The sequence below is a fragment of the Podarcis pityusensis genome (genome assembly GCF_964106645.2).
Source record: "Podarcis pityusensis genome assembly, chromosome: 1".
NCBI lineage: Eukaryota > Metazoa > Chordata > Lepidosauria > Squamata > Lacertidae > Podarcis > Podarcis pityusensis.
Window position 1 is genome coordinate 139,382,607 of NC_138028.1, and position 19,701 is coordinate 139,402,307.

Genomic DNA, 19,701 nt, shown 5'->3' on the forward strand with positions numbered 1-19,701 from the left:
ACGCCACCGCCGTGCAATTTCTGTTCTCATCCTGAAGAAAAGTTCTTAACCCGAGATACTATTTCTGGGTTAGCGGAGTCTGTAACCTGAAGCATATGTAACCTGAAGCTTATGTAACCCGAGGTACCACTGTACTTCTCTCATGAGCTGCAGCCTTTGCATTTTGTTGTATGTGCCACTGAAAACCTCATAATGGAAATCCAAGCTGATATTTAATATATTGAGCCAGCATTCAGTGCACTGCTTGCACTTTTCAGGAGCCTACTTTTCCCTTGCCCCATTACAGTAGCTTAGAGGATGTAGGCCTTCTATCTTCACACGGATGGGCACTTAACTAGCTGCTGCTATAGAAAAGTCACCTGCCTCTCAGAATCTTGAAGAAATGGTTTTGTTTTGCCATGCAGGCAGCTGGAGAGAAACAGGATAGAAAGGTCAAGGCATTCTTAAACAACTTTGACTCATGATTAGAGCATAACTTGTAAAGCAAATGGCCCCCTCCACTGCAGCAGACAGGACTTTGTTGGGAGCTTTGCATACCAACGTTAACACTTTTTATAGTAAGTTAACCTCCGATTCCTTTTAGGTTAGGATTTTAAGCAAGAAGATTGATTTTAGCGATATTCAATCCAGATGTGGTTCCAAGGATAACATCACACATTCAGCAGGGGGAGGAAATGTAAGTAAAGATGGCGCCTGGCAAGGTACCCTGAGCCACTTTGGTGACCCTCCTCTGCACAGCCTAGTCCTTTGTGTCTTCCTACCAAGCACTCTTTCCCTTCTTGCTAATGTTTCACAGACACCTTGGTCTAGTGATGTGTTCAGCATTGTGTGTTGAGTGGTGGGTATCTCCATCCTTCCTCACAGACCACAGCAAATTTCCCAGTCTCAGTCAAAGCACTCTGCTCCACAAGACACTGACTCAGCCAACTGAAATCCACAACTATTCAAGGCCTTATAAAAAAAAGAAATCCCAGTCCTTACAGGGCTAAAAATGTGAGAAAATATTAAGGATACAAACATAAGAGTTGCGCTTGCTTAGCAATCTGGAGGTAAGGCTAGCAATATGTCCTTAACACATGGTAGTGTTTCCTGACCAGGTGGCAGCCAGGTGGCTTAGCAAGAATAGGGGAATATAGCTGTTGTAGACCCACCATTGTGTGACTTAATTTCGCACTGAAGGCCTTGTAGAATCAGAGCCAACTCATGAGCCATATAATTTCCAGATATGCTTGACCCATTTGCACCATCTCATTTCATGGTGGGTCCAAAAGGGTGAATGAACCTTAAGTCTATCACATATCTAAGGCAATATCTGTAGTAGCACCCCCAAATGCCAGGAGCATTGTAAGGAAACATGCCAGTTTATGCTTCAGACACATCTGTAGTTTTTCTCTTAGAGGATAACACAACCTTTTTAAACAAGGTTAGCGAGACCAAATCGGGCCTTAGAAAGGTGGAAGTGTCCTTATGTAGCTACAGGAGCACTGAAAAATATTCCAATCAGAAATCCAGTTAAGCCACAGAAGGCAATCCTGGAACTCTGTGCAAAAAGGAAATAGAAATATGTCATACAGTTCTCAGCACACAGCACTGAAACAAACTTTCTTTCACATGAAAAAACTTAGGAAAGAACTTCACTCACCTTCCTGATTTACAGTCTTCACTTTACTAATGAAAAACCTTTAATATGGTTCTGCTAGGTTCAGATGGGAAGCTTGCTGTATTAATCTGGGTGTTTCCCTCCTTTGTGGCATGATTGTATACTACTAATCATCTATTTTCTTACAGTATCTTTCAAAGTCAAGGCACATTCATTTCCAGGTTTTATTTTCTCATTCCCAAGATATATTTTTGTATATTTTTAACAGGTGCAGATCGTAACCAAGAAGATAGACTTAAGTCATGTGACTTCAAAATGTGGCTCACTAAAGAATATCCGTCACAGGCCAGGTAAGATGGAAATTCTCGGGGGGGGGGGGAGAATTTTGCAAAACACCGATTTTCCAGGGTACCTGATGTCCATAATAAGTACTCAGGCACTGTAGGAAAATTACATTTCCTGGGGTCCCTGTCATCTGGGGTGTTGTCATTGCCACATTTGAGAGTGAAGGAAGCCTCCAGAAAAACACCTCCACTGCCACTGCCAGATAAATGTGAAACGAAGAAGATGGCTGTCCCTCCCTTATAGCACGTCTGCTGTGGGTTTGCATATTTCCCATGGTATTTTCTTTTGCTAATCTCATGTACCACTTACTAGGTTATAGAGGCCATCCATTTAATATGCATATTATTGTGTTAATATGGTTTTGGAGCTACTCCCATTCCTGATCCTGGGTAAGCAGTGGAAAGGAAAATGGAGCAGGGAGATTAAGGGAAGGCAAAAAACTCATGCCACTTTCTTCCCTAGTCACAGTTCATGCACCCTCAGGTCTTCTTCCCCAAACCCAGAAGGATTCTTCTGTTGAAGTGTTTTATATAGGCACTCTCTTAACACTCTCCGTCCATTATGCAATGATTAACCTTGGTTTCTGTTGTGGTCTGCTTCCATGTAAAGTTTTGGTTTCTTTTCCAAACCCCTGACACTAAAAGTTCACAGAGGAGCATTAGCTTATTCCAGTTTTGACATTAGGCACTTGCATACATGACTATCTCTCTCTAATTGAAAGCCATTTACAAATGATTTCTCATTCTGAAGTACACAGTGCCAGCTGCCCACACAATTAATGGCCTGATCTGCACATCATGGAAAGCCAAACTATGCTTACCAGGACTGCACAAATGAGCTGGCTCCTGGAGGGGAGATTGTACCCGCTGTGCTTCTCTCCAAGCCTTTCCACTGAGCACAGCATAGCAGCAGCATAGCAGTTTGGCTCAGCGTGTCATCCTAACCCCATGATCATTGTTAAGGAGGAAAGTATGTGTGTTGAAAAGTGCTTCAGTCACAGTTGGAGAGTCTGCTGTATTTTCCGACTTAATTTTCCTCCCATAACATCTAGGTGGAGGGCGAGTGAAAATTGAGAGCGTGAAACTGGATTTTAAAGAAAAGGCCCATGCCAAGGTTGGCTCGCTTGACAACGCTCACCATGTACCTGGAGGAGGCAATATCAAGGTAAGGCGCTGCCACTTCTACTTACTGAAACATTCATTCTGTGCATCATCCAGTTGTTTGTGAATACCCTGGATATCCAGACTAAGTGGTTCCACTGAAATCAACAGGACAAGTTAGTTGTGATCCAAACCTTTATCACCAGCCTGTTTATTCTTTATTACATAGGCACTGCACAATTTGTCTTTTGAGCCCAGGAATTTCTCAAACTGGGAAGGTTAGCTCTAACGGCAGCAAGCAGGCCCAGGGGCTGAGGTGGGGCTTCTCTTAGGGAAGGCAGAAATACCTGTGAGGACTGGGGATTCATCCGGTGTTGTGGTCAGCCATGTCATATATACACTAGAGTATGATAGCCTGAGGTGGGACAGCAGGTATCAGCTCCACCACTCACTTCACATCCTCAACCACATCATAGCTGAGTAGAGTTGCAGGAGTAGAGGTGTACAATCCCCATGAATCTTGAATCCATGGAATAAAACTGTTGAGGGTCCCCCCCCCCAAAAAAAACTTTTGTGTGTGGAAAAACCAGGCATTCATGGGAAATTTGAATATATGCCATTCTACTTACTTTATCAAAGGTCAAATTGCTTTGCTGCTTTAATATGAAATGTATTATATAAAACTTAGTGCATACAATTATACTGGGGTATATTCATAAATGTATATATATGACTTGGGGTTCAACCCAACCAAACAATTCTGTAATTTTATGTTGTGAACAACCCTGTGATCTTCAGATGAAGAGAGGTATACAAATTTAATAAATAATAATTATAACAACAACAATGATTATGGATATATCCAGTATTATAGATGAAGCTGCAAACTGTTGTACCTTAACGTACCTAGTTATGTCTTGGATTTTGCCAGCTGGGAAATAAAGAGAGGTGAGAAACAGAAAGCTGTAATTCCTATAGTTAATGTTTGGCAACAAGGATTTTTGGGGGGTGAATCATAGAATCATAGAATCATAGAGTTGGAAGAGACCACAAGGGCCATCGAGTCCAACCCCCTGCCAAGCAGGAAACACCATCAGAGCACTCCTGACATATGGTTGTCAAGCCTCTGCTTAAAGACCTCCAAAGAAGGAGACTCCACCACACTCCTTGGCAGCAAATTCCACTGTCAAACAGCTCTTACTGTCAGGAAGTTCTTCCTAATGTTTAGGTGGAATCTTCTTTCTTGTACTTTGGATCCATTGCTCCATGTCTGCTTCTCTGGAGCAGCAGAAAACAACCTTTCTCCCTCCTCTATGTGACATCCTTTTATATATTTGAACATGGCTATCATATCACCCCTTAACCTCCTCTTCTCCAGGCTAAACATGCCCAGCTCCCCTAGCCGTTCCTCATAAGGCATCGTTTCCAGGCCTTTGAGCATTTTGGTTGCCCTCCTCTGGACACGTTCCAGTTTGTCAGTGTCCTTCTTGAACTGTGGTGCCCAGAACTGGACACAGTACTCCAGGTGAGGTCTGACCAGAGCAGAATACAGTGGCACTATTACTTCCCTTGATCTAGATGCTATACTCCTATTGATGCAGCCCAGAATTGCATTGGGTGGGGGTTAAAGGAATTGTGTGTGCACAGCCTTCAGTTCTTTCCAAAGAAAACATTTTATCCTTATTTATTTTGTATCTTTACAAACTTCTTTCTCTTTAAGTAGAGGAGTAAAGTTGCCTAGAAAAAAGGTAAAAGTAAAGTATACTCAGAATGGCATTAAATATGAAGGGAGGTAACTTTATTTTAATAAGATCAGTGAAATTTCTTACAGGGGTTTGCCCATCTACAAATTCCCAATGAAGTCCAGCTGAAGAGGAGCTGCTCAGGCAAACGTCTATGAAATTAGAGTCATGGAATTGTAGAGTTGGAAGGGACCCCGAGGGTCATTTAATCCAACCCCCTGCAATGCAGGAATCTCAGCTAAAGCATACAGGACAGATAGCCTTCCTAACACCTCTCCTGGGAGTCTGTTCCACTGTTGAGAAGGTCTTATGATGTTTAGTCAGAATCTCCTTTCTTATAACTTGAATTCATTGATTTGGGTCCTACCCTCCAGAGCAGGAGAAAACAGGCTTGCTCCATCTTCCATGTAACAGCCTTTTAGATATTTGAAGGTGGCTACCATATCTTCTCTCAGCATCCTCTTATCCAAGCTAAACATATTCAACTCCCTCAACCATTCCTCCTAAGGCTTGATTTCCAGACACTTTATCATTTGCACATGTTCCAGATTGTCAATATCCTCCTTAAATTGTGGTGCCCAGAACTTGACACAGTACTCCAGGTGTGGTCCAACCAGGGCAGAATAGAGCAGTACTATGAGTTCACTTGATCTGGACACTAGACTTCTGTTGGTGCAACCTAGAGTAGGATAAGTACCAGTATTTTTTTGCTGCTGCATCACTCTGCTGACTCACGTTGTACTTGTGGTCTTCTAAGACTCCTAGATCCTTTTCACATGGCAAGCCACATGTCCTCCATGGAAGTTAATATTATTTTGATAAGATTAATGCAATATATTATGGGGGGAAATTGACTTGGGGGAAAATTGAAGTGAATTTGAGGGGCTCTGCTGAAGTAAAAAATCCATAGCCCTTTCATGGTAAATTAAAATAATATTTATTAAATTGACACTCTTTCTTTGGGGAGCTTCACATGTCTGCAGTTGCTGTGTTTTCTTTAGTGAGCCTGCTTTCTTTGTACAGATTGACAGCCAGAAGCTAAATTTCCGAGAGCATGCTAAGGCCCGGGTAGACCATGGAGCTGAGATCATCACGCAGTCACCAGGCAGATCCAGCGTGGCTTCCCCACGGAGGCTCAGCAACGTCTCATCCTCTGGAAGCATCAACCTGCTTGAATCTCCTCAGCTTGCTACTCTCGCTGAAGATGTCACTGCAGCCCTAGCTAAACAGGGCTTATGAATTTGCTTCATTTAGCAGTGTTTGAAGTAATAATATTTAGGCATGAGCTCTTGCCAGGAATGGGCTCTGAGCAGGTGTTAACATTCATTCTTTACCATGTCTAAAATTAAGTCACATCCCAAGACTGTAGTAACCATAAAATAAAAACTGGGGAAAAGTTATATATAGATGCAGAAATTGGCCTGATTTCCATTTACAGGAAGACACTGGCTTTTATGTGGGTACAATTGCAGTATATTACATTGGACAATAATTGTCGCTCTGCCCTGTCTTGCATGGAGTACTGTACTATGATACAATGCATTTTTACCTTTCATGTGCCTGAAGGCCATCCATCTACCACTTTTTGAGGAGCCTTGTTAAATACCTTGAGTTGCTCATTTTACCATTTTGTTGATGGATGGAATTAAGGAACATCTCCCATTGTAATTTACTAACAGGTTAAATTAAACTGGAGAGTCTGAATACCAGGCAGAAGGGCAAATAAAGATGTCAAAGCTTCAAAAGGGGGTGTGCAGGGTTGGGTTATTTTATATAAATGGGTAGAAGAAAGAGTCAATTAAGTTATTAACGTTGTTGAACTTGGATAATTATGTCGGTGTATAGCTGATTCCAATAAATTATTTAACTAATAATTAAAGAAAGTAGTGGGGGGGGGAATCATATGAACTGTACTGGGGAAGTGGCATTTTTCTTTTCTAAAAGCAGCTACAGAAAATAAGCAATGGAATTGTGTCTGATTAGAATGTTGGTTAAGCAGCTAGGTTTGTGTCTACACTACTGGTTTCACATCCTTTCCATCTGTTTGATACAGTATTATTATAGATATATATTTCTCTGTGGCCATTTGTGATACGCCCTCTCATACTTGAATATTCTACTTCTTTATTCACAGCATTTGTGTCTCTTGCACCCTTTGGTGTTGCAATTTTAGGTATGTAAAAGTAGATGTTAGCAGGGTTTTTATTTCCCTATTCAGACTTTTAAAAAATACAAAAAGGCAAAGATCTTTTAGCATGAAATTGCTTTCTGTGACATCTCAAAACTGTGACCCTGTTTTAGTGCAGGTGCAAGTCTCTTCTGTGATACAAGAAAAAAATACTCTCCCTTCTTTCTCCTGTACTTCCTCATTCTTTTTTTTAATTATTTAATTCACCATGACTATATGGGGTCCAAGTATCTTTTTTAAAAAAAAGTTTTCCAAAAAGATGGATTTGGATTCTAAATTAATAAAATAAAACAATGGTTCATTTTTTGGCATTTTTAAAAAATCCTCCAGTAAGAGTGGAATATAAAGTTATTTATTTATTTTCTTTTGCTAAAGTTGAAATTCCAAGAAACAATGGGGGAGTTTAAACAGAAGTCATTTCCATTCCTTTAATGGCATCTTTGCATAGATGTGCTCAGATGCCTCCGGAGAATGATGCTCTGGAGAGATGCATACATAATGCATGTTGATTACTGGTAACATAATTAAATAAGCTTCTTATACAGCATCACCAAGGTGATGGAACTGATAAATAAATCTGCAGAATGCATAAAAAGTATATGACAAGTGTGTATAATAAGAAATAAGACAAGAACACCAAGACATTAAAACAAGTGGAGTCTAGGGGATTTCCACCACTGCCACATGGACACTAACAGAATATTGGTGGTATGGTAATATGACACATAAGTGGACAAATGTCTACTCATGTTATGTGTGTTAGCTTTGACTAGATGATAATAATTACTTATTTCAACCTGCAGATCAATTGCTCATTTCCTTATAAATTCACCTGCATAACATTTGCATGCTCTCAAGCTGAACGCTCTCAAGTACACGAACGGTTCATTAGGATGATTTTACATGTTGGAAGCTTTTTGAAAAGGGCTACCACTTAAACACCTTAATTTACAAAATATGTATCCAGTACTGATTTTTAAATGGTTTTTAAAGATAGAAAACATCAACGGTATGATCAACCATGAGTCTTGGTAGCACCGTAAAGACTAAAACAATTACCATGGCAAATGTGAAACTAGAACCAAATTATCAGATGCACAGATCAGACTTCCAATATATTCCAGTACTGTTCCCTTAGTTATGGAGTTCTATAAAATTAAATTAGATCATGAATATTTAAAAAAGCTTTCTAAATGGCATCAGCTTATTTCTAATAGGTAAAACTTCAGCAGTGTATTGTAGAGCTTGTTCTAATTCCGTGGAATGAATGAAAGCCTAAGTAATACCCTTATACATTACATCCTAAAAGCAATCTCATGTTGTAAGATGCCTCATTCAGTTTATGATGCAGTCATATAATTAATAAAAAAAACCTAGCTTAGACACCAGTGCATCAGGAGGACTCTTATGGCTGTGATGTTGCTTAGAATAATTGTACAAAATACAAACACTAAGAACAAAAGAAGAGCTCTGCTGGATCAGACTAGGGGTCCATACCGCCACCGCTTCAGGAAAAAAATAATAAAGGCAAAAGAACAGTATTTTTAATGAAATGTTGTCACTCTTACTCTATGCCATTGGTTCTTGCAGATTAGCCTCTTAGTGTTTTTACATCTTTTTCCAGTCTTAGAGAGAGTGCCCAAGGTACTACTGAACCTCACGTGGACTGATGCTGATTGCCAGCCAGTCAGAACAGTGTTTAATCTGTGACTATTTTGTATTCTGCTTTTTTGGGATATAAACACATTCTAGATGGTGAAGTTATTTATTGAGTATATATGTCCAACGCTGCCGAGTCATTAATTTCATGCTGCAAATTTATCTTTCTCATCTTAAAGAGAAGTCCTTGTAATCGATAATCATCCTTCCATAGAAAGTTGCAGAATTTTGCTGAAGTCGTACAAGTTGAAGAGCCAGCAGGAGATCATGTTATTATTAAAAGAAATGCACACACTATGTTACAGGACTCTAGATTTTCGCTGGGGTGGTAGCGGGAGGGGGGGGGGCAGCCAAATCTTAACTTCCCATGCCTAAGCTTCATTTAAAAGCTAACAGCACAACAATTCAGGGGGAAGTTATTTTGTGCAACAGCCACACAAGGGCACTGCTGTTCTTCAAGTCAGCAAGATAACATTTTGCTGGATTGTGCCCTATTGCAATTATCGGAAAACACGTCTTTGTCGGTTTTATGGAGCTGGCACTGTAACACTGACTAACAAGCTCTTGTAAGTTCAAGTATAATGAAGTAATGTGCACTTAGCAATTTGTGGAGAAGATGAATAAAAACATGTAGGGCTGCCATAGATGGTTCAATCAAGAAAACATCTGTCCCTTGGGATCCCTCTGTTTCTCTCTGCTTACATAGCATTTGCTTCTGTGTAATCCTAGGCATGATGAGACAAAAAAAAGACAGACAGGCAGACATTTTTTTGTCCAGCAACAGTAGTCCAAGCTGCTAATTATAAGTCCTTTTGCCTACTGGGATATTATCTATAGAACATATATGGCATTAGACATCTAACCGTATGCTCTCCTATACAGCTGCAACCTTTCTCTTCATAATGGCTGTTTGCAAATATCTATGTCTGCCTAGTGTACGTCCCGAAGGATCCAAAAATGTGGACCACCAAGTCACAATAAGCATGCAAGGGGCTTTTCTGTAGTCCTGAATTCCAGACTCCCTTCCAGAAGATATAATGCAAATCAACATAAAGGAGGAAGCTGGAAGCCAAAGCTTCAACCTAAGCCAGGGCTGCAGTCTCAGAGCTGCTAGGCTGACCTAAGCCCACCAGCGGCTTGGTAGACCCTCTGGTTTCGCTGCCTCCTTAGAAGCGTAAAAACAGGGTAGTAGTTGTTGAGCCCCCAAAAGGACACCCACCCACAGTTGACCGGGGTGATCAGCTTGGTTGTGCAGGCCTATCCAGAAACTGCTCTAGAGCTTTCTCTCTCACGCACAGCTGCTCCTAGCAAATTCCATTACAAATGAAGCAGATAGTGAGTTTGCAGATTTGGTAAGGCCAGGCCTAACAGTCATTTCAACTTTAGCAAAGAGAAACATAAAATGGCCTTCTGTGTGCTGGGATTCCCCCTCCCCCTTTCCCTTTTTTCAAAAAGAAGAAGGAGGAAACAACAGTAGGCCATTACACAGCCTGTGTAGCCATTTCTTTTCCTGGCAATTCTAGAGCCTGTTATCATAAAAGAGGCATTTCTTGAATGGCTGGTGGTAGGTAGTTCATGTTTTTCAATCCAATTTGCAATTGTATTTGTTGCTGTATAGTGATTGTTTTGCAAAATAAAATGGCTTGTCATCTAATTGCTTGCACCCTGTCTTCTTTCTTTGCATTTCTCCCCTCCCTCCCCCAGTGGGGTTCTTAATATATCAGCATCCTCACCTGATTTGTCTTTGCAAATTTTCTCCTTTTAATGATGACTCTCGTTAGTGGTGCAGATGGGCAGTTGGGCACTCTAGTCCTAATGGCCTAAAGGGCCAATTCAGGACCCTTGCCTGCACTTTTTTTACTTCAGCACAGCATTTCCTCAGAAGTAAACCCCTTGCCTGCAGTGCGGTTGGCTCCCAGGTAGGTGGGCTTAGGATTGCAACCTGCGTGTTCCTGGTCAAAATGGAGGCCTGCTTCTTCCTGAACTAGGAAAGCTGCTGCCCGGCTGTACCAATTCCAGCAGAAACTTGATATCTGCAAGACAGAAAAGAAGGAAACAGGTAATGGGGGGGGGGGGAGGGGGGACGACCTTCTAGTTTTCTGTGTGTTGAAGCGAGTATTCCCTCATGTGAGCACTCTCCCTACAGACTGAAGCAGATAGTGTTGTTGGCTAGCCTAGTATTTCTGATGTTTGCCTCAAATATGAGGTGAGCATCAGGACCTAGCTATTGCTATCTGCCTCAAGTTTTAATCCATCAGAGTCATGCTTTTCTTGCCCTCCTCCCAGCTTCCAATATCTTTCCCTCCTTTTTCCATCCAACCCAATGAACAGTGCTGCTACTTCACAGAGAGAGAAAGATTTATTTGCAGCGGCCACTGGCCTTCACAATTGGAGCAGGAGGTAAAAACGTGTATAAGCAGGGAATATTAATCACCAAACTAAAAGCACCAGCCATTGTGGTTTGTATACGGAATAGAAACACTAAGCAGGTGGAATTGCCAAGCTCCAGGGCCTTTTTTTTCTTTCAGCTGGAACTTTCTGGAACTCCATTCTGAACTACAAGGAGAAAAGTCAAATAATAAGTGTGCAAATGTTCAGATTGAGTTAATGGGCCGATTAATTCTTTACACTAAGCTGTGTACAAAGAGCAAACTGACAGCACATGAACCACCATTTTGGCCTCTCCGGAGAGGTGTGCATCGGCAGGATGCCACGGATTCCCCCAACCCTCCTTTGGCCTTGGGGAAATGTCATTTGGGCGGCTGGAAAAGGCCTGGCAGCAGAGCAAGTGCCAAGATGGGAGTGAGGAGAGATTTCTCTCCCACCTGCCATGGTAAGTCAGGGAACAAGGCCTAAAGGGTCTGGAAGGGTTGGGCACTTGCTGCCCTGGGCGGGATATAAATGTAATAATAATCCAAAGTATTTCCTGAATTGGAAGGGGGGTAGTTAATTCTAAGGCACTCTAAGCTACCAGGCACTCACCCTTAAATCCTTACTGTCCTGACACAAGTTTCTGCCTCAGTACACAAGATACATTTAAAGAAACTGTGGAGTTTGGAGTTTACAGGGTTAAAACTCCTTGGTGTCCTGTATCTGGGGAGGGGCCTGACGCAGGGCCGTATGTCACAGGCTTTGTCTGTGTTGTCTGTGAGAGTTGGTTTCACTTTAGACTGAGAGACGCTGCAAAAGAAGCTGCGTGTGCTTTTAGCACGGAGAGATGCCGGAAAGTTCTGATGGATTTATGGCTTGTAAATAAACACTTTTAGAGATAGCAACGAACTGTCTCTGGACTTGATTTATCCCTCTATCTCACACGGACGGCAGGACTGCTGCGACTCTGTTTTCCTGCCCAGGTCAGCCCCAAGCAGAACTACGCAGGGAAGTGCTGACTGGACGGCAGGATTTAATGGCCAAAGGTTATGGGTCTTCCGTGTTTCCTGCCAAGTGTGAGTAGGGAAGAAGGCTGCCAGCTTTGAGCTGCTTTGAGCTCCTGCCAGGAAGGGCAGTGGGAGACGCTGGTGGAGAGCGGAGCCAAGAGGAGGCTGCTGCGGAGGACCAGCTAGCTGGCAACACGTGAGTACGCTTAAGCCCCGGGGGGAGGAAGATGGCTGCTCAGCCACAGCAAGGCCATGAGAGCTACCCCGGTGAAAGACTGAATGGGGCCAATTGGGAAGCCTGGTCTAAGCGCATGTACTACTGGCTGGAAGAAAAACAGCTTTGGGAGTGTACACAGGCTGAACCAGTTCTTGCCCAGCCCAGTGCTGCAGCTGCAGAGGCTGAGAGGTCTGCAGGAGCAGTGGAAGCTTGTGAAGCAGACGTGGCTGCTGCTCTGGAGAGAGAGCAAAGGGTGCTAGCCATTTTAAGGGCCAGCGTTGATGCTTGGCTGTTGCCAAACCTTCAAGGGAAGAAGCCCTGGGTCGCGTGGCAGGCACTGAAGATGGCATGTCAGGCTGCAGTGGGAGCCAGACCAGAGGGGGCTAAAAAATGCCCAGAGAGAGCACTAAGCCCAGAGGGGGCTGGGACTGTTCCGGGAAGCTGTTTCTATGCTTCGGCACGTCTGTTTGATGGTCTGGGAGAGAGGCTGAGAGCTGGGAAGAGGAAGGCAGTAGCAATCTGTTCCTCAGGCAGCTGGGCACCCAGGAATGGGGGTGCAGGCCGTTCCAAGAGCTCTGGGAAAGCCAAAGTCTCCAAGAGTTGTTTGTGCTCTGAGGCAAAGTCCAACAGCGAAGGGCATTGTTCTGCAGAGGCGTTGGAATGCAAGGTCAGCCACCTGCTAAGGCAGATAAGCAACGGTTCTCAGACGGCGAAGCGTGAGAACACCGGCAGAAGCCTTGCAGCAACCATGGCAGCCAGGAAGGACACTGGCAGAGACCCTGGTGGGGGTGCGAGCATCGCCATGGCAACCTTGGAAAACTTTATCTCTTGTTGTCGATACAGGAGCGACCCACAGCCTGGTGCCATCTGGTGGTGTCAGGGGTTCAGGGACAGAGGCACAGGGTAGGGAGGAGATGGAGAGCGATGGGGATGAATCCCAGGACAGCGAGGAAGAGGATGACAATGACTCAAGAGATTCCATGAGTCTTTCCAGCGAATCAGAGGATTCCCAGAAGGGGGCGCCAGTGGTCAAGGCCAGGGGAGCCCCAGGGGGGACGTGTCAGGAACAGGGGGCCAGCGGGGGATCCCAAAGTGGCAGCTGGGCGTCAGGACCAGCCTCCCCGCCAGAGTGCAGCGAAGGGGGTGGAGGTTCCAGTGTATCAGGGGAAGCAGCTCCGGCAGCAGAGAAGGGAGGGAGGTCGGAGCAAGCCACCCTCCCGGAAGGGGAGGGGAGTAGTGAAGGGAGTAGTGTAACTGTCAAAAGGAAAGTTAGAGGTTGGGCGCGCGCGCCAAGTTCAAATGTAGAGGCGCGCGGAAGTACAGGGAGCCCGGAGGAAGGGCCAGGTCCTAAAGCCCGCAGGAGGGGGGAAGAGCAGTCGGGGGATAGCGCGTCAGGGGAATCCAGGAGGGGCGAAACCCCAGCGGGCAGGAAGACCCTGAGGAAAAGGAAAGAGAGAAAGAGGTGGAGCAGCGCAAGGCTCTTAAACTGGTGCAGGGGAGGGACTGACTCAGAGGGGACTTCAACGGTCTAAGCGTACAGACGTGGGGCTGCGCGCCTCGGATATGAAGCAAACAATGAACTGCAATAAACACTTTTGTATATAAGAAGAGATTGGCGTTGGTCTTTTGTGAGCTGAGACCTGAGGCAGCCTTGACAGGTGGGCTCCTGAGAAATTGCAAGACAGTTAAATCTGGACGTTTTATCACAATGGCAGATGGTTCTAAGAGACAGTTAACTGAGACTGGTTTTTTATACTGTCCCTTTATAGATCATGAGGTGCAAGCTTATGTGGTCCCTGAGCTTGCTCATTCTCTTTTAAGTGTATCAGCTCTTATTGCTGATGGGTTTGATGTGGTGTTTACTAACAACATGTGTTATTTCTACAGGGATGGGGGGAAGGACAGGCTCTTTCTGGTGCAGATGCCTGTCACTGATGCTACTGTTGCAGAGTCCCCTGAAGAAGCACAAGTGCAGTGTGCAAATGTACCACCACACCATGATTGTTTACATTTGTGGCATCGCAGATTCGGACATGCAGGGTGGTCATATATTAAGAAAGCCGCAGAGAACACAATTGGGTGTGGGTTCAAGGCATGTACTTAGATTGTCAAGCTTGTAAAAAATCAAAGGTCACGACATGCACATATCCCAGGTCAGAAAGGAGGACCAGCAAACCCTTTGAGCTGGTTCATGCAGATTTATGTGGGCCGATGCAGGTAGCTTCTTTAAGTGGATCGAAGCATGTTTTGGTTCTGATTGATGATTTTTCAAGACACACCTGGCTGTTTACACTTAAACACAAGTGGGAGGCGGCTGCACTGATCAGGGATTGGATCACAGCGGTAGAGCTGCGTTTCTCCGCCAGGGTGGTTTCCTTTCAATCTGATCGGGGGGCGGAGTTCACAGGTTCTGCGCTGCAATCTTTCTTCAGGCAGAAAGGTATCAGTCATCGATTGACTGCCCCCTACAGTCTGCAACAGAATGGAATTGCAGAGAGAAAACACTGCACCCTACAGGAAGCAGCGAATGCTATGCTGGCAGACTCGGGTCTGCCACAGCGCTTTTGGGCCGAGAGTTATAAGACGGCATGCTTTGTTCAGAACAGGGTGTTCAATTCAAGTGTGGGAGACACGCCCTACTTTCTGCTGCATGGGAAGAAACCCAAAGTGGATTTCTTGCGTGTGTTTGGCTGTGAGGCTTGGGTCCTCATTCCAAAGGCCACTCGCAGAAAGGGTGAACCAAGATCTAGAAAAATGATATTTGTAGGCTATGAGCCGGGCTCAAAGGCGTGGCGTTTCGCATACCCTACTGGCAACCAGTCTAAGCTGCTTATTAGCGGCAGTGCTGAGTTTTGCGAGCAGAGTGGGTGGAAACGTCTTCACGGGAACCCGGATGTTCTGTTTGACTCAGATGAGGAAGAGGATGAGGACGAAGCTGAACCTGTTGCTGAGGTGCACAGTCCACAGCCACAGAGTCCAGAGCCGGGATCTCCAAGGGAGAGGCTCCAAACCTCTTCAAAGGGGAGTCCCAAGACCCCTCCACAGGTCTCTGTCAAGTCTGAGCCAAGGAGTGAGCCATCCTCACCAGCAGACCCAGCTGTGAGGCCAAAAAGGCGCAGCAGGTCAGAGGGGAAGGTTTCTGACACAGGGGATGGTGTGGCTGGCCCAAGTGAATCAGGCGCAGTTCCAGAGTCCATGCTGAGGAGGTCAGCAAGGTCAACCAAGGGAAAGCCACCAGAAAGGTACGAAGCCACTAGCGTCTGGGTAGGTGTGGCTAGATGTGAACCTGAATCCTTTGAGGATGTTCAGAAGTTGCCTCAGGAAGAAGCTAGCAGAGAGTAAAAGGCTCTGTCTGGCCGACACCTGGGCTCCCAGGACTGCTGCCGCCAGCACCGCCAGCGGAGAGGAATCGGGGGTGCCCGGGTGTCTATCAAAGGAGCCAAAACAACCCCCCCACGACTGAGATTGAGCTGGAAAGGCACCCGACCACTACCCCCAACAGCCGAGAGGAGCTCCAAAACCAGGAGGACAGTGAAGCTAACGCAAAGAGGAAGAAAGAAAGGGGGAGAGAGGAAGAAAAAGAAAGAAAGAAAGAAAAAGGAGCCCCAACTTTACCGCTGCTGCCCCCATCTCTGCCGACGGGAAATAAGATGAGAGGTAGGTGAGCACGGGAAGGCAAAAGAGGCTCCGAAAAAACACGTGGCTGAGCCCGACCGGAGCTCCAGCGGCAAGGAAAACACAGAGAAGCTGCATGACAAAGGAGATCGCAGAAAGGAAGAAACTACCTTCCCCCCCCTTTCTTTTTTTTAACCCCCTTTTTTTAACCCCTTCCTCCCCCTCCCTCCCCCCTTTAAAAATATATATATCTTTTTTATCCCTCCCCCCCATATACCTACTTTTATCACTTTTCTTTTTAAAAGAGGGGCCACTGCTGCTGCAGCCACCCTTTATTTGAATTTTTATTTTTATTTCTACCTTTTCTACACACTGTCTAAAGACACACTTTTCCACACACACCCCCTCAATTTAAACCTCATTTTATTTTCACCTCAAACTCCCGTCTTAAGAATTAAAATGGCAGTATCCATAAAAGAGCCCTGAAACAACACAGTTCATTTCCTGGGACTGCCACTTCGCCCCAGACTTTCCACTCTCTTTTACCTATCCTCTTCGCACTTTACACATTTTTAAAAATAAAATAACTTTATCCATCTATATATATATAAAAACAAAAAACCTTTTTTTTTAACCTTCATTTCTCATTTTTATCTTTTACCCGTACATTTTAATTACTTTTTTACAAACAAAGGATAATAATAATAATTAGGGGAAAATAGTTTTTTTTTAAAAGAAAAAAACACACACAATTTCCCCCCCTCTTTTTAAAGCCCTTTCTATTCTAATTGTTAGCTTCTTCTTGAGGGGGAAATCCTTCGCCCCCTGCTATGACCACCACTCTCTTTTAAAACAAAAAAATTCTCCATATCACTGCTATTGCTATTGATACTCTCCCCAACTCCCCCCTTTTATTTTTCTCCTCCTTTTTGCTCTCCTCTCTCTCTCTCTTCACCCCTCCTTATTTTTTCCTTTTATCCCACCCTTCACTTTCCATCCCCAACTTTGTTTTCTATCCCCTTTATTTTTTAAAATCAACCCCCCCTTTTTTAGCCTGTTTGTCAGTTTGTTTTTGAGGGGGGAGCCCTTTCCCCCCACCCCCTCTTTTAAAATAAGACTTTCCCCCCATACCATTGCCACAGTTACCCTCCCTCCCCCTCCCCTCTCTCCCCCTCTCTTTTCTTCTCCTTCCTTTTCCCATCCTTCCCCCTCCTCCTCTCCTTCTCTCTCCCTCCTCCCTTTCTCCATCCCCCCTCCCCTTCTCCTAAAGGAAACACATACACACATTCATATCACCGTATCATACTTGGCCCCCCTCATACTATAGCTAAAACTATTGCTGCAATCTATTACCGCTGATATTACTGTACCATCTCTCCTCTCTCTTTCAACTCTCTCTCTCTCTCTCTCCTCTTTTACTCCAATCTCCCCGTCTCCCCCCTTCTTCTTCTTCTTTCTTTCTTCTTCTTCCTTTTTCTCCCTCCACCCTTTACATATAGCCTATTTGTCTGTCTCTGTTTCTGAGCGAACTCCCAACCCCAACTCCCACCTTAACTGGACCCCAGTACCCCTTTTGGGTATATACAACCCCCTCCTAAACACATATTTCCCCTGGGCCCACCCTTCTAATCTTTTGCATCTCTACCTGCTAACCCCCCCTCCCCTTATATGAACTGTCTGTCCGTTAGTCTACCCATCTCTGCTTACCTGCCCCCCCCCCCGCTTTGGCGGCACCGCTGAGGCAACTACAGAAACCCTAGAGAAGTTCTTAAAATACAGGCTAGAAGTGACACAAATGACCACCTAATCCAAACGCTCTGTAAAAGCCACCAGCCAAGAACACCTGATCAGCTCAGCAACCCAACAATACCCAGGAATCACCACTGCTGAAATATACTCGGATTGGTCATCTGATGCCTGGTGTCGGGTGGGCCGAGCCCGACACACCCGGGCGATGTGTCCCGATTTTCTGCACTGCCTGCACTCTGCGTTGCGGAAACGGCAGGTCCTCCTCTCGTGACTCTCCCCGCAGCTTGCGCAGTTCCCTCCTTCTCGTCGAGGCAGCTGTGGTCTGTGCGCTGCTTGAGTGCGCTGCTGTACTCGGTGCACCTCCTCCCTGTCGGATCCTGAGTCGTCGGTGAGGTCTTCATGGTGGACCCTCGGTTGGGATGGCAGGCTCGGCCGTGCCTCTTGGGTCGACCTCTCGGCAGCTTCTGTTGCCAGGGCCTCCTCCAGAGCGACCTGGAACGTTAGGTCCTTCTTAGCGTAGAGGCGTCATTGCAGCTTCTCATCCTTCAGGCCACCGACGAGGCGGTCACGAAGCATGTTCTCCAGCTCTGAGAAGTTGCAGAACCGGGCGGCTTGGCGGAGAGAGGTCACAAACCCAGTTATGGTTTCCCCAGGGGCTTGCCGCTTTGCGTAGAAGGCATTTCGACGAGCCACCACTGAGGGCTGCGGCGAAAAGTGCCCCTTCAGCTGTTCCATTATTGTTTTGTATGGAACAGTAGCGACGTCTTCAGGCGCAAGGAGAGCCCGGGCGATTTCAAACGTCTCCTCTCCGCAGACGCTGAAGAATATCGCCCTCTTCTTGGCGTCTTCTTCGTCGGTGACCCCTTTGGCTTCTAGGAGGAAGGTGAAACGGGAGGCGTACGCTTCCCAGTCTCCAGATGCTGGGTTGAATGGCGAGAAGCTGCTGTTGGCTGCCATTCTGAGTTCCTTGTGCCCCGGAGCTGAAGCCTGGATACACGGTGCGAGGCAGCGGTGCGGCAGTTGGCGGTGCTGCGGTGCTGTGTGTGGCAGTCAGCTCAGCGGGATCCCACCTTCGTCGCCAGTGAAATATACTCAGAGTCGCAAAGTGATTTCATGCTCTTTATTCAGCTCATAGTGGTGAGGAGGAATGAATAAATGTCCCCTCACAGTATCTGCTTTATATACATTATTTACACAATGGGCTGCACATGATTGGCTAATTCTGGAATTCTACTGTAAGCCAATCAGGTTGTGGATTCACTTCTATCTGGAGCAGGATTGGGTGGTTCCTGCCAACCAATCATACTGCTGCATTGTTCTAGGACCAATCAGACTGCTGCATTCTGAATCCTATTGTTCTAGGACCAATCAGACTGCTGCCTTTTGGATCCTATTGTTCTAGGACCAATCAGACTGCTACAGTTTGGATCCTATTCAACTCAGTACATAACAACTGCCACAACTCCTAACCACCACACGCCCTACTCCAAGAGGACACCAAGCCAACCTCAAACCAAAACCATCAGGGAGACTGAGATGACACCAACCAGGGAGATGACAAACAATGCTAAGACGGTAACTCCCCTTCAAGATGATGACCACCCAATAACGAAACAAGATTTGAGAGAAATGGAAGCAAGATTAGAAGCACGATTAGAAGAAACACTGAAGGCCACAATGGCTCCCATGCAGGTACTAATCAACAATCTAACCTCCAAAGTGGAAGCTCTAGAGAACAAGAACCAAATGCAAGAAAGAATAATAGAGCAATACCGGGAGGAGAACGCACGGGTGAACAAGAAACTGGATGAACTGGTAAACCAAATGGAAGCAGAACACAGAGAGATGAAAATTAAGCAAGCCGACCTTGAAGACCGCAATAGATGTTGTAACATCCGCTTCCGCAACTTTCCTGAAAAAACAGAGGAGAAAAGCCCAGCAGACCTAATTATACGCTGGCTGAAAAACACAATCCCAAGCCTGAAACTTGAGGCAGATGACTTCGAGAGGGCTCACAGAGCCCTAAAACCTATGCCAAAACCCAGCGCGCCCCCCCAAGAGACATCATTGTATGCTTCACATGCTACAAAGGTATGGAACCACCTCAGA

General features: G+C 45.3%; 1 protein-coding gene across 33 annotated transcripts in view; it reads left to right on the forward strand.

Annotated features, from left to right (window-relative positions):
- The window catches only part of MAP2 (microtubule associated protein 2), a 232,167-nt gene extending 225,980 nt beyond the window's left edge, over nucleotides 1–6,187 (forward strand). For 27 of the 33 annotated variants that reach the window (XM_081015216.1, XM_081015194.1, XM_081015202.1 and 24 more), the window contains 4 exons: nucleotides 584–676; nucleotides 1,869–1,950; nucleotides 2,997–3,109; nucleotides 5,811–6,187. In XM_081015216.1, the coding sequence (XP_080871342.1) occupies nucleotides 584–676; nucleotides 1,869–1,950; nucleotides 2,997–3,109; nucleotides 5,811–6,026 (504 nt within the window). In that variant the 3' untranslated portion in view covers nucleotides 6,027–6,187. The remainder of the gene's footprint in view (nucleotides 1–583; nucleotides 677–1,868; nucleotides 1,951–2,996; nucleotides 3,110–5,810) is intronic. The other 6 variants (XM_081015197.1, XM_081015208.1, XM_081015219.1 and 3 more) reach the window with 1 other exon arrangement.
- The last annotated feature ends 13,514 nt before the right edge of the window (nucleotides 6,188–19,701 follow it).